At 39.8% G+C, this 27,629-nt stretch overlaps 1 protein-coding gene and 1 long non-coding RNA gene across 2 annotated transcripts; one reads left to right on the top strand and one right to left on the bottom strand.

Moving 5' to 3' along the window:
* Positions 1–495: 495 nt before the first annotated feature.
* On the top strand, positions 496–21,602 carry LOC131968556 (uncharacterized). The gene is made up of 3 exons (XR_009394044.1): positions 496–594; positions 2,207–2,350; positions 21,181–21,602. It is a non-coding gene; the product is annotated as an uncharacterized LOC131968556 (long non-coding RNA).
* si:ch211-286o17.1 (hematopoietic progenitor cell antigen CD34) lies at positions 6,941–27,629 on the bottom strand. Its single transcript, XM_059329487.1, has 8 exons — positions 27,434–27,629; positions 16,621–16,725; positions 15,220–15,473; positions 14,469–14,561; positions 11,129–11,249; positions 10,985–11,037; positions 9,836–9,985; positions 6,941–8,518 (listed from the first exon to the last, which is right to left on the bottom strand). Exons 1-8 carry the CDS (start codon positions 27,516–27,518, stop codon positions 8,330–8,332), a joined length of 1,050 nt encoding a protein of 349 aa, XP_059185470.1. The 5' UTR covers positions 27,519–27,629; the 3' UTR covers positions 6,941–8,329.

Raw genomic sequence — 27,629 nt, 5'->3', positions numbered from 1 at the left:
CCTTTTGAGTCTTTATCCAATTATCACTTTTTATAAAGGCAAATCAAGCCTCGGGGGAAAATGAGAGGTCTCATCCAACCTCCTGTAAGTCTGATTGAACCTCATTTTTCCCTGTGCTTTGAACATATACTGTTTGGTTTCACTGACTTTCCTTTTGCAAAAGAAAAACTATATCATCAATCTCATGATACAGGTAGCCAAATGGCCTATCCATAAATGCCATTATGTTAGTCAAAAACCTCTCTTGTCTTTGAAAATGAAACCAAACAATATATTAAGTCTATTAAGAAATTTACCAACATGAAAGCTTTAAAAACTTTGAATTTATGTACACTTTACAATGTTTTTGTATGAAAGCTTGCCTCTGTATTGTTGGGGGAAAAAAGGGGGAAAAAAAGTCGTGCATCATTGCTTCCTTGGATGTAATTTACGGTAATGACGTGTGTCACTGCTCCACTTTGCTGTCACTTACGGTAAATGGAACGTTACGTCACTCTTGTTTTTGGCGGGACATGACCCGAGAGCCCTATTAAATTAAATAGCCCACTTTTTTACATGGCATTAGTGCTTAAACTGTTACAGCATTTCTTTCAAGTAAGTACACCTATGTTTACACTCGTGAAGTTTGTCCCTGACACATTTTAAAAACACAGCTGTCACCTTATTTTATTTTCTATCCGTGGTTGAAATGTAAACGCACAAACAGTTTTCCAAAATAGAAGAAGTCTGTGTAAGTAGTTGCCTAACAACAATACTCTTGCGACGTAAACGAGGTAAAAATCACGCAGACTGTGATGTAAGTTTTCCCATGCGGAAAACAACAACAACACAGGCCTGGTTAAATGTTCAACAAAGCCTCTGGGACTAATCAGGAAAATGGTTAACAGCAACCTCATAGCTGAAATGACGAATGTCTCCCAGTAGGTGGAGACACAGTATTTACTATTGGCTGTGCAGTGATGAAAACAGATCAAGTTTTGCTCTACCCATATCAGATGCAGCCAAAGTGTTAGAAATGTATATTCTTAATTGAGATACTACACCTTTTGAGAATTTTCCATTTCATGCTACCTTATAGCTGTACTCCTAAAAAGTTTATAGTTTTTATCCCACTAAGCTGCATTATGTATCAGCTTTCGTTACAGATTTGCAGTTGCAGGGTAATATGATTCATTATTTTTTTTGCAGGTTAACATCCACTTAAATATCACTAGAATATAAAGTGTATTTTTCAACTGTGGTTGTCTGTAAATACCAGTCTATGGTAAATACCCATGGCCAAAATCATCTGTCCCAATATAGCTTATCTTATATGTAATAAACTTATAGCTATACTTATAATATAATATATTACAATATAGTATGTTTTCTGGTAATTGGTCTTTATGAAATCTTCACATTCTAAAGCATATTTTTTGTATATTCCTCTGTGAATTAAATACTTGGAGTATGGAGTATTTGCCCCTTTTTTATTAAGACGTTTAGTGCAAAAAAATATATATAGTTATTATGTACTTATTTTGACAACATAATAGTGTGTCATGATATGGGTTCGTCATTACATGATTCTATTCAAAGATGATAAATTATCGTATTGAATTATCATCCACCCATATCAGTAATATTAATCCAATCATATGGTGGTGTGGCCTATAATTTATGATAATATATCAATCTGAAAGTGGCCGTTTTGGACAATGAGTACTATTACTTTCAAGACATTTTTACTCTTTGCTGTACTGTAAAGTACAAATAAAATATATTAGTGTTATTATTATTATTCTGCACTTTTACAACTACTTAGATACATTTCTGACTGCAGGATTGTTCTTGTCAAAGGTGAAATTGCTGCCTTTACAGAAGTAAAGTTTTATACTTCTTTCACTGTTTTTATTTCAGGCTGTTTGTCTTATTTTAGAAGGCTTTGGATTGTATGAAAGATGCACTGGATCACTTCCATGTTGTGACACGTTTAGGGTTGTTGTAGCTCAGGTGCTGTAGTGGGTCATCCATTAGTGATAGGATTAGTGCTATGATCAGTGGTTCCTTTTAGCCATATTAAGCAAGGTATATTTGCTAAAATGGAAAAATAATTGTGCAAAAGTGTAGTAAAACATCAAGACAAAAACTGCAGCCCCGGCTGTGTGACCAATAAAAGACATTTTGAAGCACTGACATTTTCTCATGCTGGGGTTTGTTGTTGTAGGAATAATCTTCAGCGATGGAGTGATACGGCCTTGTTCGGAGTCATTGCTGAGCTGCTATCAGCAAACACCACGCTTGACCTTTGCCCCCACTCGGCGTTACAGCAGCTGTACGGCCTGCGGTAGCCTCTAAACCACTGGGCTTGGTAAGTAACTGAACCGTTTCATCAGACATGTATGGCTGTCAGAGTGTAACAATAAGGGTTAAAAAAGGTCACGTCAGTTTCGAATGACAGCAGTGGTTCATATGTGGCTACATCAGCTGCAAACACACAAACAGAGTCAGGCTTTTCACGCACTCTCCAGAGGATCGTCCACACCCTGAAGGACAGGCGACCTTGTGGCGATATGCTGTGCGACTGAATCCTCTCGAACAGAAGGAGCCCAGAGGTCATTGCCTTTTTTTCCTCCAAACACTTGCTGGCATTAGAACTGAGCCATTACTGACAATGATGGCAACAACAATGTTATTTTGTTTGTAAGATACAGATTCAACACCAGTGATTTCTAAGATAATCTAAAGGAGATTAAAATATTACAGAAATGATATACTGTATGAGGGAGATTATCTAGAGTAAGTAATTGGGTCATATCAATCAATAAATTAACCAGTTAATCATTCCAATCCAATCCAACTTTATTTATAGAGAACATTTAAAAACAACAGAGTTGACTAAAGTGCTTTACATTTGCAACATGAAAAGCAGACTCATTATGTCCTAAATTAAATAAATAAGTTGTCTGTCATGAATAATATCTATTTCACAATCAAATAAATGAAAATCAAAATTACTTTATATATCCCCGAGGGAAAATTCAGTTAGTCTGGCAACTCTAGAAGAATGAGACAGCCTGATGGCTGTAGGAGAGAAGGATCTTTTGTATCTCTCCGTCCTGCAACAGAGAGAGCAGCCATCCACTGCTGTTTGTTTGGTCCATAAAGGTTTTGTGTAGCGGATGATCCGACAATGCATCTCTCCACCACCTCCTCCAGTGTGTCCAACCTGCTCCAACCACAGAACCAGCTCTTTAGACCAGTCTGTCCAACCGCGTTCATCTTGATGCTGCCTCCCCAGCAGACTGCAGCATAAAACAACACACTACCACCACAGACTGATAAAACATCTGCAGCATCTTACTACAGATGTCCAGAGATCTAAGCTTCCGTAAGAAAAAGAGGCAGCTCTGCCCCTTTTTGTAGAGAGCGTCTGTGTTTAGGGACCAGTCCAACTTATTATCCAGGTATACACCTAGATACTTAGAACTTTGCACCACCTCAATGTTCACCCCACAGGTATTCACTGGCTGAAGAGGGGGCTTGAACCTGCTGAAATCTATGATCATTCGCACTAAGGATTAGTAATTTGATACAACTGAATATACCTTTGGAAAGATTTTTACACAACAATAGCGATAATGACTCAGAATAAAGGTATTTCACTATTAATATTAAATAATTCACAAGTAAACATTCATATACACGGGTTACAGTTTAAAATCACATCACAACAATTTCAGCTTTTTTTTCTAAGACATATGAAGAACAGCTCAAACATGGATTATTGTACAAGTAATGTTTCTCCTGGTTTCGGTTAATAATCAGTATATAATCAGCATCCTGTCTTTCCATCACTTTTACATTATACAACCTTCATTATTTTTCTAATCAAGCAGCAAATACTAGCATAGTTAAAGCACAAGAACAATATCTATCAAGATATAGTAGAGAAACTCAAATATGTATATAGCAGACAAAGTTGAGTTTGTCTGCACAGTCCCAGCTTTCCCAGCGCCGTCCCTGCAGCGAAAGGGCCCCACAGTGGCGAGTCACGGCAGGACACTGTGGTGTCTCCCCTTCGCTCCAGGCACGGTAACTCATATTGTTTCCGTTGGACCACAGCCAGTCGTCAGCCAGGTAGCGCAGGCCGGTCCACACATGCTCTGTCTGGGCTGTCCTGCATTTGTGCAGGGCTCCATTCAGCTGAGAACCAGAGGTCAGGCTGACCAGGTCAGTGTGCTGGAGGCGACAGTGCTCCATCGCCTTCTCCCACGTCTTGTTTTCCTTCACCAAAACCACATTTGTATCAAAACAGAAGAAATAGTATTCGTCGTCACAATTTCTTTTGCGCCAGCCTGATTTGCTGTGTACCGCACATCGCTTTCTGTCACCCTCCTTCGTGGTTGCCCAGTTGAAGAATAATGTTTCTTCCCCTCCTGACCACACCCAAGTATCATTTTCATCTTTGTAGAGACCGATCCAGTAATGTTCATTAGCTTTCAGTTCCTTCCGTAGATATCCATCTTCCCACTCGTTGCTGATTGAAGACAGATCAGTGTAATGCTCTCTGCAGTAGTCTCTGGCCTCTGACCAGGTCATGAGGTGTTTGACAGCCACATGCCACCCACAGACGGCCACCTGAAAAAGACATGTAAGAAAAAGAACGAGAGCAGTTTTCTTCATGATGAGTTGATGCTGAGGTTCCTCTTAGTGGAATCATCCCCTCCTGTCAAGGGACTTTTCTACACACAAAGGAGCAGCAAGCAGCCAATCACAGTGCAGTCTAGACTGATACAAACAGGTGTACTGATACAAATTGAGGGCATTCAAATGTTCCCAAATGAGGGTTAATGTATCCTTGAATTTGTTTGCAGATATCATTTCCAAACATCCGCCCTGGGGACAAGGTCAAGACTCCAGATATTAACTCTTAAACTGTGTATGTTCCTGCCACTCTGGATTCTTTTATTTGTATTCAGAGTTTGTTCAACGTCTTGAGAGTTTGGAAAATGCTTAATTTTGTTTCCAAGGTTAGGCATATGCTTGGATCTGAACATTCTCTTCGAAAAATGCTACACTACAAAACCATAAGTGTGAAATATAAAGTCTACTTGTGCGCTATTGGGGGGGTTGAAGCTAACAACATAATGTCACACAAACTGGTTATTTAGGTGACAATCCCCTGCAGCGAATAAACACAACCTGTCCTCGTTTGAACGCAGCCTTTGTCATTATATTCACATTACTGATGATTATTTATCAAAAATCCCAATGCGTAAAAATTTCATGAATTCAATGCCACAACATCCATTTGACTTCGGTACACTACTGCTCAAAAGTTTGGGGTCACTTATAAGAAATGTCCTTTTTTTAAAAAAAATAAGTTCAGTTGAATTAACATTAAATTGATGAGACATACAGTCTAGACATTGTTAATGTGGTAAATGACTATTAAAGCTGGAAACGGCTGATTTTCTTATGAAACATCTATTTTATATTGTCAGCAACCATCAGTCCTGTGTTCCAGTGGCACATTGTGTTAATCCACATTTATAGTGTTGAAAGACTCATTGATCATTAAAACACCTGAGCATTATGTTAGCACAGCTGAACACTGTTCTGTGCTGATTTCAGAGGCAATAAAATGATCCTTCCTCAGGCTGGCTGAGTATCCAGAGGTAAAGTTAGAGATTTGTACAGGTTAAAATAATTTTTTCTACCCTACCCTCTATCAATGTCTTCACTATATTTTCAAATAATTTTGTAACTCATTTATTGAATAAGTTTGTTTTCATGGAAAACAACACAGACTTTTTCTGGGTGACCCCAAACTTTTGACCGCTAGTGTATTTGATTAAAAAAAAAAAACTTGTGATATATTATTTCCTCCATATCATTGAGCCCTTTTCAAGAGTCTGGAAATATTTGGTTAAGGTACTTTTAAAGTGTTTGAAAAGTCCTTTTTACTCTAATTCTTACTAATTTTACTCTTAAAAAGCTGTACGAACCCTGTGTGTCATGCAGTAATTCACTACATTGTTGTTTCCTTAATAAATTAATCTGGTATTGATCAAATGAGACCAGTCAGCATGGAATAGCTGCTTTTTCACTGCTGTAATTATATAGTTCTATTCCATAAATGTATCAGATAATATAAGTAAAAGCTTTAAAAGAATATTGTATGAACATTAAACTCTTTCGATTGACCATTAGTCCACTAAAGTTATTGAAGCATGTCGCAAATGATATGTTTTGAATACCAGATTTGCATCATGTGCATTCAAAATACAGGCTGAAGTTTTTTATTTGTTTTCTCTCTGCCTTAGTCAAAACTTTGATTTGTATCTCAGTAGAAACTGCGACTGAAAAACATGCATGATCTAACTTTGTAATCATAGAAGAAAGAGTTTTCTTTTCATCCAGTTTCATTTCTATTATTCCTTTAAATTGCCTTTGATGTTTGCTTCATATAACCAGAGTCATTCATATTCAATTTGGAGGGCGACAGTCAAGCTCAAGTGTCTGTTTTAACAGAGGATCATTTAATTTGTTATTGCCTTTGGTGTAGATTAAATCAAGAATAGTTTGCAACAAATTATTAAATTAGTTAATTAGATATTCAAGGATCAAGAGCTTACCACTTTGCATGATTGATTGTGTACATTGTTTTTGGTGAAGTGAAGAGTTTAAAGCAGCTAGAAATATTGTGTGTCAGTGGTTGTTTAGGAGGATAAGTATGCAGTACTTCACATCTATATAATCAGATATTTGGGTTACCTGTAAGAGACCACAGTTCTTGAGATGCAGTACTGCATCTGTATGTGCTGTGTATTCCTGAGTATATATAGTATTTTATAGCTTAAAAAATGTGTTTTTGTTGACCTGGTATCAAAGCTTATTGATGTATATGTGTATTTAAGTGCATAACAGAAATACACTGAAACAACCCACAAAGAGATATTGTCAACAATCACAGTTTATGAGTCAGGCACAGGTACTACTAACAGAGAAAGCAGGCTTATTTACACATGCAGTACATTATGAAAGCAGTCAGGTGTTCAAAAGAGAAGCTAAAAAATGTGTACCATTGATGTAAAAAAAACAATGTTTTATATCAACAAGGAGATAAAGGCAGTCCTGGGAATGTTGAACCTGCTTTATGTTGTGTTGGAAATTTCATGGCAGTGATTTTGTTTACCAGCTCAGCAACTTGAAAACTCACATATTTTTTTTGTGTGTTTTTCTTTTGCTCTGAATTTAAAAAATGCTGCCACTCTTCACCATTCCCAAAGACAGAAGTGAGAGTAGTAAAAGTTTGCATTTGTAAAAAAAACTAAAACAAATCTGTACACTAAAGTTATCATGAAAATCGCCACGCATCACAAAAATAAAAATGTACTTTGCAACCTATCCCAATTAAACTTTGACCAAAGGTCGGTAGTTGTCCATTATGCATTTCAGTCTCAATGAGGCAAAAACTTTAGCTAACATTTAGCTTGGTTGCATTGTTTCATTCCTCAGTAAAACCAAAGACCATGCTTGCTGCTTGCTATCTTGTCTATTTTGTACATTGCTAATATGTCAACTGGTCTTTGGTCTTTATCAAGAATGGTAACAATGGTAACAATTGGCACATTTTTGCCAACATGGCAGTTTTAATTACAATTTGCCAATCTGTGAGAAAATTCAACCAACTTTGATTGGATTGAACTTCTTTTTTTGCCCATCTCACACTTCATAGTTCTTAACAAGGTTAAGGCAAAAAGAAAGGCTGCAAAAACAAACATTTCCTGAATCAAAAAGAGAAAAAAATCAATCAAGCAGTGATCGTCAGTTCATTTTAAAACTGTATAAAAGCTGGTCTCGTTTCAACTGCCTGGTTTCATTGGTTTCATGGCACCACAATTGCAGATTGAAATAAAAGAGCGTTTGCTGCTTTTCGTCTGGAACCAGCAGCACATTTGGTATTTTTGGGGGATTCTACAATGATTGTTACAACTCGACTGAAGTCAGGGCCGCTAACAAAGCGCAGTCAGTGCCCTGCTGAGCAGTCTCAGTCCCAAACACAGCGTATGTAGGCTCCTCTTACACCAGCAAAGGCCAGTGATCCCAAACTTTTCACATTACAGGCATTGTCATTATTGTCATCGTAGTCATGAGTTCATCGCTGTTGTCATCATCATCATCCCGAGAGGTGCAGTAGGAGGAAGAGGGGAGGTGAGTGTACTTGGTGGATTCATGGTGAATTTGTCTCAGTGTGTTGACAGTCTCTGAGGCAGCAGAGGGGCTTGTGGGTAGTTTGTCCCAGTGGGTGTTGGGTAGAACAGGAGGTCAGGGGCGTCATGATTCACATCTCCGTGTCAGCCACGGGGGTCTGAGTGGCAGAGTGTCCGTTAGTGGTGGGGGCGGGGTTGGTCCCGTTCTCCGGTGGAGACTCACCGTTGACGGTGGGCTTGTCGACCGGCTCCTGGGGCAGAGGGGCCACAGACACCAGGGTGTTGGCCTGGTTCTCTTCATCCACCTGGAAAGATTCAGCCTAAGAAAAGCACACAGACCACACCAGTTCAGCAACAGGTTTCATTTCACTGTTCAAATACAACAAATGAGTAAGAAAGTGGGTGGTTGATAATGGATTTGTTTTTGTGGGCGTTGTTTGAAACCAAACAAATGAATTCTTTGTTAATTTGGTTTATGGGCTTCAGCTGTGCACACTCTGTAATTGTTTTACTGTTGGGAGGTAAACGATATGCATGCATGCTTGTTGTTTCACTTTGCTTCTAGCTGTAAATATGAACCTTTTCTTAGTGACTTTGTTAAAGCTTGGTGAGTCGCTTTGGCTGTCGGCAAGAATCTCAGTGATAACTTTTGATGCCTGTGACAGACAATTATTCAATAAATACGACCCCAAACTGAGGCAATTCAGCAATCTCTTGCATCCAAACCCAACCATCACATGGGTGTGCCCCCATATGTAAACGCTTTGAGAAGTGATGTCATGAGCTTGAGAGAAAAAAACAAAACTAGAACCATCTGTAGCCCCCTGGCAGGGGATTGAAGAAGAAAAAGCAGAAAGCCTTCAATTCTGCTTTGAGTTAGGGGACATGTGAGTCAAGCATGTCCTCCCTGAGGAGGGAGGAACTGACAGGAGGACAACCATACGTTTGACCTCAAATCCATATGTACTTTTTTAAAATAAACATCCACCGTTTACAATTTCCTCAGTGAACTGGATATTGTGAAGCCAAATTATCTTAGCTCAGGTCAGTAAAGGGTGGTGCTTCACTGCCAGCACGTGATGCTTTTCTTTACTCACACTTAAAGCACTAAATGTTGGCGACACAGAGTAAAAAGATAATGTTCTTCCAGGTGGGATATCTTTAAAAGGTATAGCTGACCATATGATGACATTTAAATTAGAGAGAACTACATACCTTTAAGGGCTTTTTTCCTTTTTGCAGTAATGCAAGCCAGCCAGCAGTTGTTGAGTCAAAAACAAATTGTATTTCCCGTTTTGCATATATGCTCAGTTAAGCTTTGACTACAGTGTTGGTCCATTTGTCCGTGTCTTTCTTTTTAATTGTTAAGAGGTTCTGTTGTTTACACGGCTCACAGGTTTTTTTTAAAAGGCAGTTGGCGTTGCTGCACTTGCTGTTTGGCCAATCACATATGTCACTTTTGTGGGAGAGTACCTACTCTAAAACAGGAGCTAAAAAAGTATCTCAAAACAGCATTCTAAGAACTGTGATTGTTCCTCGACCTTGTGGTGCAGACACAATAAAAAAGGGTTCTTAGAACTATGAAAAGAGTTTTCGGCTCAGTAGGCAGTGTAACACACCTCCTCTAATCTACTCACCAGTCTGACTCCTTTGGAGTTCTTGCGGTGGGTCTTGAGGTAATAACCAGCTACCAGCAGTGCAGCCAACAACAGGCCAGTCAGCAGCAGGGAAACCAGTACCAACTTTGAGTTCTTCCCCCAGTGAGGAACAGCCTCCTCCACATCAGTCTGACAACAAAAATGGGAAGAAAATAACATGAGTTTAGTGTTGATTTTCTATGTCTCTACCAAGTCAACATTACAGTGCCTCTGGCAAAGCAAACAAATCATCAAACACTCTGTACAGACTGAATCTGACACATGAAAACATGAGATACAATGCAGACGTAAAGGTGATTGTAACTGTTATACTGGCAGAAGGAGATCTTCATTATCTGGCTGCTGTTGCTTTATTGATTGTGACTGAAGTTAGGAAAAAACAACACCACCCTAAGCCTTTGTTTATGGAGATGTACCTACAGAATTGGCAGTATTCCCTCCTGCTTCAAGGCAGTGTCAAAACAAAAAGATCCCAGTGAGCAGACATCATAATGAAGGGCCACTCTTTGTCTGTTAAATTGCTAAAATGATTTTTCAGTATATGATTGAGTAAAGAGTGAATGTAGATGAATGCAGAGACAGAGGGGTGTGACAGGCACACCCATAACCCCAGATTGTTCCCTAGGTAGTAGAAAAAATGTTTTGCAGCTGACGAGAGAATTGTTTGTGGGCTTTTTGTTTGTCACACAAACTGACAGCCTGGCAGCTTGAAGCCTTTGGAAAAGTCTCCACACTCAGGCAGTGTTTTTCTGCTCTCCAGTGTATTCTCCCGTCTCGTTTGGTTATGAGTCAACCAGCAAATTTATGGTAGCTAGAGTGTAGTGGATGCAGCTATTTACTCTTGGATGTGTATTTTTACAGGCCTTTCATGATGTATGGTATGATGTTGGCTGGACATGTGAGTGCCAGCTTCATCCACAACCTTGGTCATTGGCACATAAAAAGGATATAACCCATAATGCATTTGAAGGAGAAACACAGTTAGGCATCTAATTATGGCTCTGCAGTTCCCAGTTGAACTGAATAATTTATAGCATATATAGTGGCATACCACTACTATGATGCTACAATGCTATAATATATGTGAGTCAAGTATTTCTCCAATGCAAATACATGGTGTTACTTTACCTTATCTTTAATGTTGTCATTGTTGAACTTGTCAGCCATGCCTGCAACATCATCTGCAAATAAAAAAAATATAGATATTTTTATGCTTTTCCTGCTCATGTCAACACTGAATATGATATAGAATGCCACATGAACGTAACTGACCTTCAACATATTTTCCAGAAACAATGATTTCGTCCGAGTTATCCTCTTGGTAGATGTCAAGCTTACAGTCTTCACCACACAGCTCCTCCAGAACACTTTCAATCTTCACCTTGGTGTCTTTCTGCAAGGAGACCAAAGAAAATTTTCAATCTAAACATTTTTATTTCAACATGAAACACACCCTTTTAATTGATCAAATTCCAGATTGCACAGTGACATTCAATGCTAATCCCGAGTGATTAGCTCCCTACAAAAATCACCTCTCTTCAATATCACCTTAAATCTTCCACTCCACCCCTAATCCCTTCATCCTCTGTTTCTTCATCTTTCTCTGTCTTTAATCCAATAAGGGCTATCACAAACCTGTGCACAGCCTTTTTCCCTGATGTAATCTGATCCAAGCATCAGAATCTGCCACATTGCAGGAGTCCTTGATCCCAGTTCTGCAGTGCACAGATGGCTAGATGCGCTGCTACGGGCAGGACACAGTGACCTCTAACTGGAAATCTTTGTCGTAAGAAGCTCTATATTTGATCTCTGTGTTAAGAAAGCTCAGAAACAGCTGTATTTCTTTGGGAAACTTAAGAAGTAAATATTCCCCAGCCAAGTTCTTGTTAACTTGTAGGCGCCATAGAAAGCATCCTGACTGGAAACATTACAAAATAGCATGAGATGTGCACGGCCCAGGACATGAGAACTCCACAGAGAGTCATTAAAACATCCCAGAATATCATGTTGTCCGACCCCTCTATGTTAGCAGATGGGGCAAACTAAAAAATCTGATCCCAAAGATTGGTTCTGTCTAGTTCTTCTCATGCTATTGTTTGTTCAAGTGTAAATTTATCTAATAAGTTTGGTTTTAATTAGTTATTTGATGCTATATAACTGGGGTGTTACATCATGACCGACAGCTGTGACTGACTCTTGTTTGGTCTGCGGGGGTTTATGGCTGAGACTCTGACTTCAAATGCACAAGATGGCAGCACAAATATATTTTGGCTTCATCTTTGTACAGTGGGAGGAATTGGAGCCTCGTCATCCACTTTTATATGGAGTCTAAGATTCAAACAAAACTACTTGATTATGTTTAGGCAACAAAAGTACTTGGTTTTGTTTCAGTAAAAAAGATCATGGTTTGAGTTAAATTACTCAGATTTTTATATAAATTAAGTTGGTACACAAATGAACTATTCGTGTCATGCCAAGAGTCATGTTTTCATTTGACCCATCCATCCACCTTGTCCTTTATCGCTCTTTATACCAAGTTACCAGACTTCTGGAGCATTTGCTCTGAACACCTAATATTGGCGCAAATGGGGAAACATTGAGATAGTCAAAAACAGGTGCGTTTCACACCCAAAATGCATGGGACACGGGCGTGGCACAACATGTCTTTTACAGCATTCTGTATCAGAGCAAGTCCATTATAATCAAGAAAAAGCGCCACACTGATAATGGACATTGTGGGGTTCATCTGCATTTCTAGCAGATATTTTTTTTTCTCTACACAAAGTTACTTGGCCATCCAACAGGTAGAAGCTACATAGAACTGTGACAAAGAAGTACAATCTTTTTAAAATACCTCATTGTACCAAAGGAAATAGAAGGCCTATGTGGCACATTGTGTCTCTGCTCCATGTATTTCGGCCATCATACTGATGCTGAGGGGTCCCTTGTGAGATGGTATTAGAGAAACCGAGGGCCATGACAAAGCCTGGGTACTTGACTACCTGGGAATGAGAACTGTCTGTCTGCCCTATTCACCCCGCTGCCGTCGGGCAAGCGATACAGAAGTATTGCAGCATACCAGCAGAGTACAGAGCAGCGTGTTTCCTCAGGCTGTGAGAATCCTCAACTCCACCTCATCATCCACTCTCCACCATAAATAAATAATATGAAACTTTCTGTTCTGCTAGTTTTACACATTACCATGCCTTTACATTTTGCACTACCCTCATTCCCAGTAATTTCTCCAGGTATATATGTAGATAAAGACCGGCAGATAAGTGACTTTATATATTTTTTATTCTACTCCAATTTAAATGTATTTATAGATGTTCTGTGTGTGTGTAGCCTGAAGTGCAACCCTGTGTCGTAAAATGGCAAATAAATGAGCCATGTAACCTTTTTACACATCATGACATTTGGTCTTAACATTTTCTCCGCTTTGGCACCATATTTGCATAAATTAAAACACTAGAAGAGCCTTTTCTTTACCCGGCTAGATGTCACATCACACATCACAAAGACCTGCTCCTGCTTTATTTCCAACTCCTTCATTCTCTCACACAGTATCTCAGATCAGGAATACCAAATGCCAAATATCAACACAGTCCTTAAATAACTATGTCTTTTAGATTACAGTAAAGATTACTGCTTGTACCACATAAGCGGTAAACCATTATTTCATTTAAATGATATTGCAAGTTAATTTTAATTGGAGTCCAAAAGGTTAAATATTGGGTGGGATAGAGCCAGAATGAGCTACAATAAGGTAAAACAACCCTGGAGTTATTAAAGAATATGGCTATATTGTCTGAATATAGTTGATGTCTTTCTCTGAGTACACAAGGAGCCCTCTGTTGTGTGTTTTACTGCTTGCAGCTGTTTATGTGTTGTTTAAATGTTAAATAATGCATTTAGTGCTCAGGCTACATGAAAGCTATACGTAGCTGGAATTACATCTCGTGGGTTCAGACCTCCACACAGGCGGTGTGATTCCTTTAGACCTCAAAGCTGTTATCCTGAGACACTGAAGAATTTGTATTTCTAAACACAAACACGCCCACGCTGAGGCTTCAGGCCTCTCTATACATCACATATTTTACAGCAGCGGTGAGCCCACCCATTGGGCTCCCCTCCTTCCACCCTCACACCTTAATCCGTGACCCAGCTTACATGCAGCAGAAATCTCATGGACTCTCCTCCTCACACGACAAAGATGTTAGGAATCTACACATTTTTCCCTTTGGCTTCACTGATTTATGGGCAGCAAAGATGTAACAGTCACTGCCTCTTAAATAAGACAGAGTTTCCTGCTGGGCTTTTGTTTAGCGAGCTGATAGCCAACTGGGATGGCTTCAAAACCAAACTAGAGAATATTTTCCTTTCTAGTGCAGTGTATTGCTTTGTGTGTAAATGTGCATGAATATTTTGCCCCATGCAGGATCATAAAGCCCCTGTAAGATAGCTCGCTGCCTTCTCTGCTGAATCGTCACCACCACTGCTTTGTTATCTTGAAGTAACAATCGCTTTCTTTTTTCATTCTGTTCTGCCACACAAACATGCAACATATAAGTAGATGCATAAACAGACAGAATGAGGTGTTTTCTGTACTTACACAGTTGGAAGAGGCCTTGAGTCTTAGATTGACTGCGTTTTTGTCCTGGACCGCCTCTTTGCTGACACAGACAACATCTTCCTGTGGCACCTGCTGCAAAAACAAACCAAAACATCTTAACAACTCCATGAATTTCCCATCATATATCTGCTGTATGTCATTTACCACTGCCTTTAACATGTTACAGCACAAAATATGATGGCCACTTACAACTAAATGCCTCTGACTTGCTCCCTCTAATAAAAGAAAATGTGTTTATTTTATATTTTGATTCCATTAAACTGAATCCAAGAGGAAATCCAAATGTGCCCACAGCACAGTTTACTGGATATAACAAACTTATTTGACCGTCTTAGTAAAACTGAATGAAATCAAAGAGTCCTGCTGGCTTTGGGACCGAGATTAATCATTCATATACCAAATTTGTCTTCTATTTTAGCAGTAAGCACAAGACCAAACAAATGTGTAGATGCACAATGAAAACTATGAAGAACTTATTTTTGTGCAAAAAACAAAAAAAAGCAAATAATAGTGTGTTTGATTCATTAAAAAGTTTGATGTATAAAAAAGGTGCCCCAACATGCCAAAGTAGTGATAAATAATATTAGGTAAATTTGCAATCATTTTAAGAGTTTTTAAAAAAGAAATTGTGGCATTTAACATATTTCTCTCAATGCAACTCTGTATGTTACACACCAGAAAATGTAAACCTGCATTACTTTATGAATCTGAAGCGACTTCTTTATCTTACCTGTGGTTTGTTGCCTCCGCCGTCTCCTCTGGGAGGTAGAGGTGCTGGGGTCTCTGGTTGCACAACTGTGACTATATCAGTGTGTACTTCAATTTTGAACGGCTCTGTAGCTGCAGCGACGCTGTCGTCGGTGTCTCCTGCCTCTTGTGTAGATGTTGGTGTTGCTTCTGCTTCTGCTGCTGCTTCTGTAGTCTGTTCAGTCTCTTCTAGAGGTCCCAGAGTGGGGAAAACTGGGAGTTGTGGATCCTCTGGCTCTGGAAAAGCAAAATAAAAACTTAAATTATTAAATCGATAGCTATAAAAGGAGTGATGTTGTCGTGTCAGCTACAACAACTCATGCAGCCCAGGGCCTCAGTGACATGCAGTGGTGGAAGAATTCAGATCCTTTATTTAAGTAAAAGTACTAATACCACACTGTGAAATTACTCCACAACAAGTAAAAGTCCTGCATTCAAAACTTACTGAAGTAAAAGTACAAAAGTATCAGCATCAAAGTGTACTTAAAGTATCAAAAGTAAAAGTTCTCGACAAGCAGAATGGCCCCACTCAGATTGTTATATATTCCAAATATATTATTGGATTATTATTATGATGCAATTTATGTAAGCAGCATTTATTTTTTTTGCAAGATAGTGCTCATTTAACTCCTTAATATACTGTTATGAGGTTTAATAAAAAAAAAAAAACAACAACCCCAAGTTGAATAATTATAATTTATTTTTATGTTAAATCTCTGCCTGAAAAGTAACTGAAGCTGTAAGCTAAATGTAGTGAAAAAGTACAATATTTGCCTCTAAATGTAGTGGAGTATAAGTATAAAGTTACATAAAATGGAAATTCTCAAGTAAATTAAGTACCTCAAAATTGTACTGAAGTACAGTACTTCTAAATGTTCTTTGCTACTTTCCACTTGTGGTTACATGTAAATGAGTGTGAATCTACCAGACTTATGCAGAACAGAAGTACTTCTTATCTCGGCCCTGTATCATTTCCCTCTATTTAATCAAGTTACTGTTCTGGTCTGTTTTTGCTTTTGTCTCCACTGTAAAATACAATTTTTCAAATCCCAATTAATTAAATTGTATTATGTCCTCAATGCACGAACTGTATTGTTGGTTAATTTATGTCTATTGGAAGGGACACATGAGGCTTGACAGAGGAAGTGTCTGTGGTTTTGAGTAATTAATTATATTATAATTATGTTCGTAAAAGTTAATTCACTCACAACAAGTACATTTTATAGCACACATGGAGTGACTGTCAAACAATTTGTGATTTGTATTAACTAATACGATTCATGGTGCATGTTTTTCCCCATCAGTGAGCCCTTCGTTTGTACTAGTGAATCAATTTATTAGTCAACCTCCAAAATATTTCTGTAAGTGAAGTGTGGTTTCTTACCCGCAGTTTCAGTGTCCCTTGGACCTGTGTCTCCTCGAAAGCTCTCATCTACCAGGATAGGTGGCGTCGTCCCTGTGACAACTTCTTCCTCCTGTGCTGCAACTCCTGCTATAAAACCAGAAGAAGATTTAATGTCACTTTGTTTAGAACACACACTAAATGTTCTTATTGATATTGCATTGTAAAATCAGTGACAAACATGAGGACATACCAGCATATAAATAAGTACAGATTTTTCTAAATCTAAAACCAACACATTTGTAAATCTTGCTGTGTACCAGAAGGGTGCACTTCATACTAAATAGATTGATACGTCAGTCACAGTTAAGAGTCTGGGGTTTAAATGCACTTTTGTGATTGTCCTGCTGTTACTCAGGTTTATTATTTCTGTGTTAAACCCCATTAAACCGGCTGGTATTGGAAAATCTGTAAAATAAATAAATAATATGCAGTTGTGGTAATAACGGCAAACACTAATAGATACAGGTTGGCACACACAGTTGGATTTCTGCCTTTTATTGAAAATTATTAATAAGGTTATGCTTTTAAAGCTGCACAGGGTAACTCTGCACTTTACTGGCTTGAAATAGTGGCAAGACATAAATTAATGAACATTTTCCAATTGAGTATGTCAAGTAAGGTTGTAACGATTCTGCAAATCCACAATTCGTTTAGACTTTGGGTTTTAAGGTTACTTTTGATTCTATTTTCTTTTTAAACATTTTTGCAGCATTCACAGGTGTGTTTTTGTTATTGATTGACATAAACCCTGACATTATATTTCAAATTATTCTTTAAAAAGCCAAGCTACCTGACTTACTAACCGCACTCAGGCCATATGGTCAAATTTCTTGCAGACAGAAGTGTCACATGTACAAAAGAAGACAATCTGTGATCACATTACCACATGTGCACAACAGATTCAGCAAAAAATAAAGTCTAATTGTGATCTCTACATTCTCTGGATGGACACTTAAATCCAGCTCCTCAGAAGAATTTGAGGTATTATCCCACTTCAGCTCATTATATTTCTGCTGCCATGATTTGATCAAGTTGTAATGTGCAGTAGTAGCTCTTAGGTCAGATGGTTGGCAGTTCTCACCAGTGTGCTATCGTAACGTCAATTATCATCCTAATGCATGAGCTCATGCAGTGTGTGAGAGCCCGGCGCTGTGCTCACAGTGAGATTTCTTTGTGTCCCTAGAGGCTTTACAGTGATGGAAGATTAGGTAAAAGATCTTCTTGCAGTAGATGTCTAATGTCCTCAGATCCATGAATCACATCATGAAGTCATTTACTTTGAAATACAATATTTCGCAGTCTCAAGGTTTTTCAAAAGATCCTGTGGTCAGAGTGACTCACTGTAGGTGAGGCACGAATGAGATTTACAAAATAAGTTTCTGAGTGGAATGATTTTCCATCTACGTTGTTAAACAGTTGAATGCCCTGATTAAATGTGCTGGTGAAGGTGCCAGGTCATGATGCCATTGAGAACATCATTTTTTCCGCTTTTTTGAATTATGTAATAAGCCATTATACCGTTTTCCATTTTCAGGCAATTGTATGACTTTGGGGTAGGACTCCTTGATAAATTGCAACACTAAATCAAAGTCTTAGTAAGATATTTGTAGTCTGGTTCTTTCACCTGCAAAGCTGTAATAACCTGGATAACTTTCAGGGCACGTATTTATTCTCTGTGCAAATTAGTAAAATATGCTACCACACCCTGCAGTCACTGAGCTAATGAGCTGAGGCCTTTATACCTCGTGTTTGCTCAGGTCAAATTGCAAGGGTAGGATCCAGACTCAGAGCAGAATACCCAGCATGGATTCCTTTTATCCAGATTTCCCCCCCTCTCTCTACCTAATAACAACAACATTAGCTCACTCTCCAAACATTCCCATAATGCTTTACCTCTGCAGATCTCATTACTTCTCACTCCTTCACTATGTGATTCCTCACTGGTTGCCAGAATGAGTTTTTGATTGATTTCTGGTTTGTAATTCAAGTTTTGTGCCCCCTATTGAACTAAATGTTACTGCGAGTCGTTGTTTGTTATGTTTACATATTTTGTTTACACTTTGAATTGCATTGCTGGCTTTGTTTTTACTTTACACAGGTACATGTACCTGCAACTTATTAGCTTTAAAGATATCCGAACAAATTTTCTTTGTGTGTTCTATCCATACATCCATTTTCTTCTACTTATTGGTGGCCGGGTCGCGGGGGCAGCAGACGAAGAATGGTATTCCAGACGTCCCTCTCCTCAGCAACAATTTCTGATGTATATAATATCGCCAGCATGTTCTATGTCTTCCTCTTGGCTCTTAACAGTTGGATGTGCCCAGAAAACCTCCACCGGGGGACGCCGGCATCCTGATCAGCTGCCCGAACCACCTCAACTGGCCCCTTTTGACACAAAGGTGCAGCAGCTCTACACTGAGCTCCCCCCAGATTTATGAGCTCCTCACCCTATCTCTAAGTCATTTCGGCTGCTTGTATCCACAATCTGACTCTTTCGTCACTACCCAAAGCTCACGACCATAGTTGAGGGTTAGAACATATATGGATTGGTAAATCATTGTACGTTGTTATACTTGTATTTTCTGTCCTGCTTGACTCTTGAGACATTTTTCTTTATTCTTTTTGTTTGCCTCCCTTTGTCTTCATTGTACAATATGGGTTGTGTTTCAGAATCAGAATCAGAAAACTTTGTCATGACAGAAAATCATCTTAGACGTTGCTTACATACAACAACATACGGTGCAAAAATTAAACCCGGACAATAGACATACATGTGTTCCTAAAAAACAGAATGATAATACCTAATGAAGTTAATTTACGCAAGATAAAAATAACAATATACTATATGTGCAAAGCAGCAAAGTGTCTCTGTGTTTGTGGATCATCACCCTGTTGGGTGTGAAGTACCGATAATGGAGTTTGAGTCTGGCCAGTTATTTTACTTCCATGGAAGTTTCACCCTGATGGTTGTCTCCAGTCACTGCTTGAGCTTTTCACACATGTGGCACATATATTCACAGAGCGGTGGCACTGTGACACATGTCCACTGACTTCCTTAGATAAATCACTGTGACAGACAGGTGCCACAAGTACAGAGCAAACACTGTGTGTGTGTCGTCCTGGCAGGTGGGGGCAGTAATCTCCAAGGAGGTCTTTTGGCATGCTTACTGCCTGCAACTGTCCATTGCAGCTGTCTGTCATTCTGTGTCTGTACAGGGGGAGTTGGTCTACACCAGGGGTCTCAAACTCAAATTACCTGGGGGCCGCTGGAGGCAGTATCAAAATGACCAAAAAAAGACACAAAATGACTGAAAAAACACTAAATTACTTAAAAAATGGCAGAAAATGACCCACAAATAAACAGAATTACCAAAAAAAGACACAAAATTATTTTAAAAAGACACAGAATTATTTAAAAAAAGACAAAATATATATTTTTCAAAAGACACAAAATGACCAAAACAAGACACAAAATTACCAAAAAAATAATTAAAGGGACCTTCCACACACAACACGGTAAAGTGTCATTCATATAAAACTCAAATTTAAACTTTCATATCAAGGTGAGGGCCACAAAAGTATTGTAACAAGGGCCGCAATTGGCCCACGGGCCGCGAGTTTGAGACCCATGGTCTACACTTTGTAACTGGTTAAAAAAAAAAGAGTAAGCACATCAGACTCACAGACCTCTGGGCAGTTTTCCTTACTCGTGTCAAACCTATAACAAAGGACCAGAAAGCTTTCTTGTAGACATACTCAAGTTTCACTGTGGAGCCAGAATGTTGTTGGATTTATTGCCTCGTCTCACTATCCTCCCCGTCTCTAGTTTACCATTAGGAGCATTAGCGTGGGCGTGAACCAGCGACAGGTCAAGGACTCCCTAACTTTGTTAAGTCTGTCTATTCGACCCCTTGGTCTGCAGTCTGTAGCCTACAGCTGCCATCCCTCACACGTCTCTGTGTGGTCTGTCTGTTTATTTAACCGGAAAGGATGAGGTTCAAAATGGTTGAGTTGGCTGCGCATAAATCACGTTTTTCCTCATACAAATGTGACACAGTGGAGTGTGAGAGTGCAGAAGCTGAAATGTGTTGTTTCAGCTCTGTGATCACTTTCTGTCATCAGGTGATTTGTAGCCGACTGGAGGGTAAAACTATGTCCGTGTTGTAAAATAAAAAAGTCTACAGATTGATGCTGTGGCTGATGGGTATGTTCAGTTTTCAGTTACAGTTTGGGGTTTGGGGCTGGTCTCTGATGGGATGTTGGGGAGGTATTGTGGTGATGGAAATTAATTCACATTTCCTTTTAAAAAATGGACAGAACCACAATGGAACTGGTCCTGTTCATACAACACATGTTTTAGGAGGGTTTTTTTAATCCATGCTGTAAAAAAACAACTGTGTTTTACTGGTCTTGTGCTAATGATGTCATGGCTCCAAGAGCACTCTTGTAAAACTTGGTTGCTACATTTTCATAAAGCCAAACCTTCTTGTTTAAGCTTCAGACACAATAACACAGGGCTTGTTTTTTTTTTTTCAGCACTGCCGGTAAATGCTGTCCAGCTCTCTGACCAGTCATCACTCATTATACACCAACAAGCTTGCCTGACAGAGCCGAGCCCAGATGGAATGTAACCTCTGCATATAATTGCCGCTTATGAGCAAAATTTACAGAAATGGGAGGATCTGAGTGACTGCCTTTTATTGTTTTGTTTTGATTGTAAGAGCTCATGTCTGGGTTGTATTAATTTCAGACAAATGTTTTCATTCAACAACTATAATTTGCTTCAATGCCAATATGTATTTACTGCCTATTAGGGATTGGACTGTAAACGTTTTTTTTATTATCATTTATTACAATAAAAAACAATCACAATGAGTTCATTGTGATGACTTATTTTGAACTGCTACAAGAGGGATCAGCCTGCCCATTGTATCCCCCACAAATAAAGTAAAATCGGATATTGGTGTGGAAAAACTATGGGCTGCAAACAAAAGAATGACAGGCCGGAGGGAGGTGATTATCATAATGATATTGTGAATTGCAATTGTTCTTGCCAGGATATTCGTGACATGAAATGTTCATACCATCCCACGCCTATTATGTATGAAGACAAGAGGAACTGCCAGTAGCTTTCTTGTCAAATTGTATCCTTGACCTGTAACTTTGTGCTGTAACTGATACGGTGGTGTCCCCTGCGTGAGGACAGCACGCTTCCTGACAGTGTGACCTCTGAACCCATCACCACCTCACTGCTCTCTACTCGCACATTCAACAGGAGCCACTGCTAAAGTTAAGCATTTACCGATTTTAATGAACTATTCTTCTCGTACCCGAGCCTTGCATCAACACTTAATCCCACGCAGACTTGTCTCTCATTCCTTCTTGTACAGTAATGTTAAAAAGCAGCCAAAGCATCAGTCATCAGACGTGTGTCTTGCTATCGCTGCACAAACACGACAAACCTAATCAGCCCTGACTCCATATGTTATGCAGCCTCGGCCCTGACTTCATTGCTCTCTTGAAGATTTTCCCACCAGATTCCTCTGAGTGACGGCTGCGGTCTTGAAATGCTCCACCCCGCACCCCCCATCTCTTGGGACTCCGGATGGAGGAATGTGGCAGGCTTTGGAAGAAGACAAGGCTGCAGCTCAACGCCCTCCTCCCTCCCAACCCTCCCTGTCTGCTCAGCCTCTCCTAGTCACGCACAGCTAATCCCAGGCATCTATCGAGGTGAGACGTCTGCTTCAGCCCTCACACCTCCCACACCATACAGTGTAATGCAGAGTAACATGCTGAGAACCATGTGGCAACAACTACTTTCTCTGCTGTGACCCTCAGAAACTTTACTTCAGCCTCTTAAGATTTTCATGTTAAGTTTCATTCTTTCAAAGATGTTGTGCAACTTTGTACGCCCACTTCTACATGCAGCTGATGCACCCATTCATCTGCAACAACTGTACTTCTTTCCCTTTTGGGTGTCTTGTATATAAAACATGAAGCTGTTGGATGTTTTAAGTGGGGAGACCAAACCATGGCTTTGGCCCCCAGTCCCAGTCTCAGTCTGGCTTCAGGAGAAGCCCTGAGCTACATTTTTATGATGGACAACCCCCCTAAAATATGGCTTTGTAGCCCTAGGCCCCTCCGTGCTTCTGTTGGGGAAAATCCTGTGCTGTGTAATGGGGCATGGTGAGGTGATAATGGTCTGCACACATTAGTGGACCACCGTGTCAACCTCCCAATGATCGGGGTTCTGCTCACACTCTGGCTGCAGCATGCAATAGTCATCACAGGATGGTATTTTCATCGGAAAGACAAGACAATGCAACTTTTAATAACCAAGTTATCTCAGATCTTTTTATTCACACTTGAAGTTTGCAGCTTTGACCGGTGCCAAGACCCATTTTCTGCTTTTGAAGCTGAATGAAGATGTTTTGACTGATTGTGTGAGAGTCTGTCCAGCTAAGACAGCTTCTATAAACACTGTCAAGACATCACGCCTCCTCTTTTCTCTCAGGGTTAAACATCCTGCGAATATTCCTTATGTATCTGTCCACACGATATGTAAGGATGCCTTGCACAGTGTTGATTGAGTGAAGTCTGTGGGAAAGCGGGTCTCTTAACACCCTTTCTCCTGGACTTCCATGGTGGTTTATCACCATAAGGTCAGCAACCGCCACTATAAATGATTTAAGAACTTTGTTTTCAAAGTAGTATTCAAGTATTTGGATTGTATGCTTTTCATATGGTGCACATTTCTGAGCAATTCACTGAACAAAAATAGCAAAAATGCCCAATTGAACATCAGTCAAGCATCATTTTCCTTTAACTGCTACCTCTGCTCCTGCCTCAAATTTGTAATGTCAAAGTACCTCTTTAGAGGTTCTCTGACATCACTCTGGCATCCATTGGATGGAAATTTGATCCAAGAGCACACACCCCCTCCACCACACCCCTCCAGAGCTCGCCACAAGTAGAACTGAACATGGGGACACAACAATGCATGCAATCATCCTGCAATACCTTTTAATTTAAAGATTGTAAATCTGGCTTCCCATAATTCTAATATGATTGGAACTAAATCTTTCAATATGCACTCTTAAGAAGTTGCAGGAAAAATATCAAAGTTGGGTGCACTTTCTTTTAATTGTAGCTCCAGAAGTAAATCAGAAGTTTATCTTGTGACTTATGCTATAATTTAATGATATGATATGTTGCATAAACAAACCTCATTTTGTCAAGCCCGTAAGTGGTTAACTCTTTGGGGCTTTTCTAGACGGCTAATGAAAGCATCATTCATTCAGAGTGTCATAATAAGGAATGTGTTGATGATTTAATATCTTAAGTCATATCTTAAACAATCTGAATGTGAGAGTTAAGAGCATGCACAGGAATGTGACATTGGAGCTTAGTCCCTTAGGGTTAAACACGCTCTGCAACTCTACCCTCTTTGAAACAACAGAGTGCTGACCTCACTATCTTGACCCCCCCCACTGAGCCCCCTCCCCTGTCGTTCCTGTCACAGCGATTAATAGCAGAACCCGGCCCATTCTTCTCTCTTGGCAGTAAAGCAACTGGATCTCATGGTTTCAATCAGGCCTGTGGAAGCGCCACTTACTTCAGCCAACGCTGCCCAGCTGCAGCGTTCACCCAACCCAACCCTGAGGCCACTGCAGCGCCTTATCGAAAGCATGATGCCTGTTTCTGGGGACCACAATCAGGAAACATGACATCTGCTTTCAATTGTGAGCATTATATCAGCCCCCACCCCCCTCCAAACACACACACACACACTCACAATTGCCCGCTACAGTTTCACTGCCTTGTGCATTACCTTGAATGAGCCTGTCTGGTTTGAGTGTGTGCAGGTAGATTGTTAGGGGATCCTGTTGCAGAGTGAGGCAGATCTGGGCGTCAATAGCTCAGAGGCTCAACATTGATTTTCTCCAGAAAGAATATGAGACATACTATATCTTAAAAACAATCTACCAGAGTAATTACTTGCACACACATCCAGGGGTGGGAGTGAAAAACAACAATAATAGGCCATTAAGACGGCGAACGCGAGTGCACTTTGTCGACGTGAGAAGATTTGTTCTCTGCTTTTGAAACATCAGTTGCTTTCATTTTGAATATGGGTTGCCATCTGATACTCAGGCTTTGACTTCCCTTCCTCTTCCACGTGTCTAATTTATAGATCAGGCCACATACCGGCACCTTCTGGTTGTTTGATAAAGCGGCGTGTTCGGCTGTACCACGTCAACGCGTGCATTGGAATAAACACAAAGTAAATAGAGTCTAAATGTACAGAGTCTGGAACAAGTTCAAAGAAGGAGCCGTTAAGAGCTGAGTGGAAAAGCAGCCTTTCTCCCATTAGGAGCGGATGAAAAACACCATCCCAAGTGAATGAGGATCTTGTGTAAGAGAGTGGGTGTGTGTGTGTGCGCCCAGATGTCTGCCTGCCACCACTGGCTCGCTCCACACTGGGATTCGACTTGGCTTGACTGTGCCACTTTCTTCATGAAAGGCATGAATGTTGTTGACATTGTTTCTGCGAGTCTTTGTTGCATCCGTTACTTCAATGGGCACTGCACAAACAATGATTTACATAATTACATGCTCTGGCGTTGGCAGTGAGATTGGGCAGGGTTTGTTGCTCAACTTGAGAGCCTCCTAAAAACCACTTCACAGTGCAGAGAGAGCTTAAACTATATTATGAAAATTGTTCATAAGTGCAGTTTAAACTGAAATCTTCCACGCATGAGACATTCCAGTCATGTCACTGGCAGCAAAGTAAATCCAAGCATCTTTCAGGCCCTGCGTTGCTTCATCAACCATTTCAAAAAGAAGTCTGCTGAACAGACCCATCAGGGGTTTTCCCCCTGTGTTTCTGATCATCTCCTGTTTAGCCTCCGCTACCTCGACCCCCTTCCAGGTTGTCTGGGTAACCGTTACGCTCTCTAACATCTGTGAATCCGCTCTGACCTCATCACAGTGAAGTTGTACAGTAAGCCCATCTCCTTACATAACTCTGCCCTGCTCCCATCTCCTCAGTTGACAAGACAATGCTGCAAGAGGGATTTTTGTCAGGAGACAGGTGGTTCATCCTGGAGTTGAACTATTGTTAAACTTTAGTGGTATTCTTTGTCTTTGCTCTGTTTCCCATCTGTAAGACATACAGTATGATATCTGCTCCAGTGCTATTAGTCTTCTTTGACAGGCACATTCAGCCCAACTGCTGTTTGTCACATGTTTTGAGTTACTTTGTATGAGCAACTTGTGATTTTCAGAGAAGATAAACATCGCAGTGCACGTCAAGAGTTGATTTCATTCCCTCAAAGCAGAACACACGTTTTGCTTCCTCTGCTTCAGAATCTATAGGTTGAAATTATGTCAAGGCAGTTTCATTTTCCAAAGCAGATCCAGCTGCCGATGATCTCATTCCCATAAGCTAAATCCCATGAACAAGACAGAAGGTTTGAATTAAGCAATTCAGAGTGTGGTTCATTTCCAGCCACAACAGAGAGCACTGCAGATGATAGAAAAGCTTTAGTTCATTCTCAACTCCGTTTTTCTGACATCTCGGTCTTGCTTTGTGTTTATTTTAATATCAACTTGGCTCGGCCACTGTTGAAAAGTGAAACGGCTCATCTATCTGAAAAGTTTCACAGATATTTTTTTTCACCACATGATCCATTTTTTAATTTTCTTGCTGCCACTGCTGCCAATTAATGGGGGAAACTGGAGTCATGTGCAATCACATGTCCAGATTGATCGACATCATCTGCTTAAATAAATGCTCAAGCAATTTTTTTTTCAATATTTGGAAAAGCAGAAGCACTGCTGATTTTCTTTGTGGATTGTTTTCAAGTGGACTCACTTCAAAATTGTCTTGGATTGAGCAGAAGATGATTTAAAAAGTTTGAAAAAAGTTAATTATACATGATTCATTGTAAAACAGAATGCATTGGGCAATTTTTAAGACGTTGATTGCAACAGACAACAGACGAAGTTGCTCAATTTCCAGATAAACCATTCTTAAATCTTAGCTCAGCCCTGTGAGTCACATGTCTTTACACTTCAACATCATCAGTCCTCACTGATGCTTCAATAAAGCTCCTACTATTTCTGCACAACCACATTTGAGACACACTTTAACAACCAAGCTCCACACCCTCCTCTCACACACACGCATGCTTCAACTGGCCTCACATTACAACGCTAAATATAAATACACACATTTCTGAAAGCCCTTGAAGATCGTGGGAAATGGGTCAATGAAATAGCAAACATATCACCAGAGGAAGGTTCACAAACACTGAATAATACAAGATAAAAAGGAAATTTATAGATAAAACAACTATATTCTGGCAGAAATATTGTAAAATTGTGAGTCTAGAATAAAGATCTTAACTTCAAATCATCATTTAAGACTTGACTGCGCCTCCACATAATTAAAAACCTGTGTCTGTAAAAGTATCCCTTTGTTTGCCAAGCTATTCTCCAAAGTAATACTTTCTGTCTGCATCTTAAAGAGAAAAACATCTTTATCAAAACGTATAAAGTCTCAAATGTTAGAGATTGGTTTTTAGCACTTAGATAGTATGTTAGCATTCCAGAGAGTAAAAAGGTTGTAGGGTTAAAACCTGGATTAAACTCAAAGACCATTCAAACAAACACTCCTCCACCCCAACCCCACCCCTCCTGGCCCTCCCTCTGTCCCAGTGGATGGCCATACGATCCTTTGAGAAGTGGCCCTTCTTTGCATTAAGCATTTTTTTTAATTACTCACCATTTAAGGCTGAGGCGATGAGAAGCAATGCAAAAGCCAACATTTTGCAGGGCCCGTTTGTTCTCCGTGCAGATGATGCTGCCATTCTCGTCCTGAGCGTGCACACGTCCGACGGGTGTGAGTGAAGAAGGCAGAGAGGAGGAGGAGGAGAAAAAAAGGAGAAAAGGGTGAAGCTGGTTGAGCCAGAGCAGTTAAG

Source organism: Centropristis striata, chromosome 3 (genome assembly GCF_030273125.1).
Source record: "Centropristis striata isolate RG_2023a ecotype Rhode Island chromosome 3, C.striata_1.0, whole genome shotgun sequence".
Taxonomy (NCBI): Eukaryota; Metazoa; Chordata; class Actinopteri; order Perciformes; family Serranidae; genus Centropristis; species Centropristis striata.
Note: the sequence above shows the minus strand (reverse complement) of the source record. Positions and strands in the feature narration are given on the sequence as shown.